We start from the raw sequence: 4605 nt of genomic DNA, 5'->3' as shown, positions 1-4605 counted from the left end.
CAAACTGTCAGTCGCGCCATTCAGTGAGTTCCCTCCGTACATTACAGAGTTTGGCTCTCTCGAATGCTTTGCGAGAAAAATTATGAACTGGAAATATCTAGCGCAGTTCTAGAAGAACTATTTCCAGAATCATATCTCAGCACCGTAAAGAATATAAAACGTTTCTAGAGACAAGGTTAGTGCAGGAGTTGAATAAACTAAATACTTCGTTTTGCGAAACCATCTTGCCGTGGTAAACGTATAAAGTTCCCCTAGGCAGAGCTTGTCATTACGGATGATTGTGCCCCATTGCGTACCATAAAATCTAATTTGCAACCTACAATATTTACAGACTCAACCAACTCTGAATAAGTGGACCAGTTGGCATTAAAGATTGGTCTCACCATGACTGTCTGCGAACATCTACATACACTATGACTGTCTGCGAACATCTGCGAACATCTACATCTGCGAACATCTACGACAGCAGGATTCTCTGCGAATTTAAGCGCCTGGTCACCGCAGGACGCTTTCAGTGGGCACAGAGGAGCGGCGGCTATGCGGTTGCTTCAAAATCCCTTCTGCTTCATTCTGCAGGTTCGTAAATACCCATCTTTTCACGTTAAACGATCCTGTAATGGCTTTCTGCTGCTCCCCCAGTGCCCGCTGGTTTTTGTTAGAATTGCTTATATGTGTGTTCACGTTTTTAAGTTACTTTTGTTGTCTGGGGACGTTGAATTAAACCCCGGCCCTATCACTAACGCTGATATTCTGGCTGCCATTGCTGAACAGTCTTCTAAAAACGATGCGCGTCATACCGAAATGGTTGACATGCTAAATCAGGTCAAGGATAACCAGCATCAGCTAGAACTAAAAGTGTTAGACATCAATTCAAGACTTGCAGCAGTCGAATCACTTGTAGAATTACTAGATGTGCCAAAGCATCCTACTGAACTGTCTAATGTTGTTAGTGAGGCCGTCCGAGGCGAAACTACCGTTCTGAATTCAAGACTTAATGAGCTTGAAGATAGATCCCGTCGTGACAATTTACTTTTCTACGGTATCGCCGACACCCTTTCCGAAGACTGGTTGCAGTCAGAATCTCATATCCGCGATAATCTTTCCACAATATTAGGACTAGATCTACCTGGCGAGGCAATATCCCGTGCTCATAGATTAGGCTCATACTCAACTAATAAATGCCGGCCAATAATTGTTAAATTCTCTTCCTCTAAATTCAAGGCGAATGTGTTTTCTCAGCGTTTTAAGTTGAAAGGAACAGGAATTTCAGTCAGTGAGGATTTCTGTCCGGCTACGCGGCAGTTACGTAAAAAGTTAATCGATTTCGGTAAAGGCACCGGTCAGAGGTTCTCGCTCAAACTAAACAGGCTGCACGTTAATCAAAAGGTGTATACTTACTGCCCTGTAACAGATTGTGTTTGCGAAGTGACTCCTAGTCACGCTCGTGAAGCTAACAACGCCGCGTTTCTCCCTCCGGGTGCCAATAATACAGTTTCCGCTCCGCAACCGGGCACCGATAACGCAGTTTCCGCACCTGGTCCAAGCAATTATAATTCACACGCGTCATCAACATAACTATGTAAAGGCCCGGCGACTAACGTTATCTCAATATTGTATTCCAACGTGCGAAGCGTGTGCAACAAACGCGACGCTTTGTCATCTCTTATCGACACGTGTACAGCTGATATTGTTATCCTGACCGAAACGTGGCTTTCTAGTAAAATTGCTGACAGTGAAATTTTTGAGTGCGAAGGTATGTACAAATTTTATCGTTTCAATCGTGACTCGCGCTCAGGTGGCGGTGTTCTTATCGCTGTTCGTGATTCTATAATATCGAGCGTTATACCACTTAACCTATCATTAGAGTTCGTGTGTGCCCGTGTACATGTCAGAAACAAGGATTTTATTTTTTGCGCCTGCTATCGACCCCCCGCTTCGTCTAGTACATTTTGCTCTGAGCTTCACGATGTCTTAAATAGATTGGTAGTACGTTTTCCTTCTTCGTCTTTGCTTCTTCTGGGGGATTTTAATTTTCCCACGATTAACTGGAAAAGTGACACCCCCACAGTAAGTGATCACTCATTGCAGGCTCTTTCGTTTCTAAGCCTTTGTCTTGATTTTAATTTAAAGCAACTTGTACAAGAGCCTACACGATGTTCATCTCATTCTTCCAATGTATTAGACCTCATTCTCACCACAACCCCTGAGCTTGTGTCTCCCTTAACATACTTGCCAGGTTTAAGTGACCATTGTGTTATTCAGTTCGACCTGCAGGCATCTGCTTCCTCATATAAAGCATTTAAGATTATTCGTGACTACAAAAATGCCGATTTTGTTTTAATTAATAATGAATTAGACACGTTTCTAACTGATTACATCTCACGTTTTCATACGCGAACGGTTGAAGAAAATTGGTCTCTCTTCAAGCAAAAAGTGAGTGACCTAACTGACCAGTACATCCCTCTGAAGCGCATCCGCTCTAATTCACAGGCACCTTGGTTTAACGCACGCCTTAAGCGTCTGCGAAATAAAAAGAAACGGGTATTTCGGCGCGCAAAATTAACAAAAAGTGCTGAGCGCTGGGACGCTTACGAAGCTGCTGATACGGAATATAAACAAGCTGTCGCACAATCAAAGCAGGAGTTTTATCAGTGTACACTTTTTTCTCTTTTAAAAGATAACCCACGAAAGTTTTGGAGCGTGGTCAGCGGTAGTAGATCCAGTGCGGTTGAGCTTTGTGATGCGAATAATGTTCCTGTAGATCTAAACGATTGTTGCAATGTCCTGAATGATGTGTTTGCTTCTTATTTTTCCCACACGACTCCTACCTGTTACTCCATTGTTTTCAGCCCTAATTATAGTCCTATGTTTCCTGTTAGTATTGATTCATTTGGTGTCGACTGTTTAATCCAGAAGCTTAAAATTTCTGCGTGTGCTGGGATTGACGGAATCAACTCAAAATTCCTGAAGAGCACCGCCACCTATTCATCTTTGATTCTTTCCGAAATTTTTTCACAGTCTTTGCAGTGTTGCACGTTACCCAACGATTGGAAGGTAGGGAAGGTGGTTCCTTTGCATAAATCAGGTACTGCTCACTCCCCACTTAACTACAGGCCCATATCATTGACTAGTGTGCCGTGTAAATTGCTTGAACATATCATTTACTCTCACCTTGTTGCCTTTCTCGAGTCCAATTCTTTTTTTACTAATTGTCAACACGGGTTCCGAAAATTTTTTTCTTGTGAAACACAGCTCGTATCGTTTACTAATGACCTGATGGTTGCCATTGATGCCGGGCTAATAGTTGACTGCATTTTCTTAGATTTTGCTAAGGCTTTCGATTCTGTCTCGCACGACATACTTCTCTTGAAACTGAGTAAACTTAATATCGATCCTAACATCTTGGGCTGGATTAAATGTTTTTTATCTAACCGCTCACAATATGTTTCTGTCAATGGGCATAATTCTTCTACTACTCCTGTAACGTCCGGGGTACCACAGGGATCTGTCCTAGGGCCTCTCTTGTTTTTAGTCTACATTAACGACCTCCCATCGCAAATTGTCTGCTCTATTAAATTGTTCGCGGATGACTGTGTACTTTATCGCGTAATTACTAATGCCCAAGAGTGTGCTATACTACAGTCAGACCTTGACGTAGTTTCTTCTTGGTGCGCTGAATCCCTAATGAAGCTTAACGTTACTAAATGTAAAAGCATGCGTGTTTCGCGACTCTCTAAAAACACTGACCCTGCCATATACATCCTTAATGATATACCATTAGATGCTGTTGCTTCATACAAGTATCTAGGTATTCACATAACTCATAACCTTTCCTGGAACATGCACGTTGACTATGTCTCTAATAATGCTAATCGTATGCTTGGGTTTTTGCGGCGCCATTTTCGTTCCGCTAATCTTCCCGTCAAACTGCAATTATATAAAGCCTTAGTCAGGCCAAAACTCGAATACGCCTGTTCCGTTTGGGATCCGGGTCATGTAACATTATCACACATTCTCGAATCAGTCCAGAACCGAGCAGCCCGTTTTATCCTTTCTAATTATTCTCGTACTGCTAGTGTTTCATCAATGAAGACAACTTTGGACTTACCTGACCTTGCTTTACGCCGTAAATACTTTCGTCTTTGTCTTTTCCATAAAGTGTATTATTCTAATCCAATTCTAAAAGATCAACTACTTTTTCATCCGTCATATGTGTCACCTCGTCACGATCACCAGTGTAAGGTTGGCACGCCGACATGTCATACGAACATCTATTTTGACTCTTTTATTCCAAGAACATCTAGCGAATGGAACCACCTCCCTGCCTCCATCGTGTCCATCCAGGACGTCACATACTTCAAGAAGCTTGCCAACGATTTCATCTGTACCACCCACTCCTCTCTGTAGAGCCTCCGGGCATTGAGAGTATGAAAATAAATAAATAAATAAATAAATAATAATTTCCACGAACCTATGTATTTCGAGAAAATATTTGGTGCGAGCTGCTTAAAAGACAATAGCACATTTTAACACTAATAGAAAGCCTGTAATGGACCACAACTTAAGCAGTTTTCACTTCATTAATAACGAAGAGCACTTACACAT

General features: G+C 42.0%; 1 protein-coding gene across 1 annotated transcript; it reads left to right on the top strand.

The window, feature by feature from the left end:
• Positions 1-537: 537 nt before the first annotated feature.
• LOC121047899 lies at positions 538-1575 on the top strand. Its single transcript, XM_040503577.1, has one exon. The coding sequence runs from the start codon at positions 538-540 to the stop codon at positions 1573-1575; it is 1038 nt and encodes a 345-aa protein (XP_040359511.1).
• Positions 1576-4605: the final 3030 nt, after the last annotated feature.

Source organism: Ixodes scapularis, unplaced genomic scaffold (genome assembly GCF_016920785.2).
Source record: "Ixodes scapularis isolate PalLabHiFi unplaced genomic scaffold, ASM1692078v2 PGA_scaffold13__105_contigs__length_92229423, whole genome shotgun sequence".
Lineage (NCBI taxonomy): Eukaryota > Metazoa > Arthropoda > Arachnida > Ixodida > Ixodidae > Ixodes > Ixodes scapularis.
The sequence above is the reverse complement of the archived record's forward strand: the minus strand, read 5'-3'. Positions and strand labels throughout refer to the sequence as shown.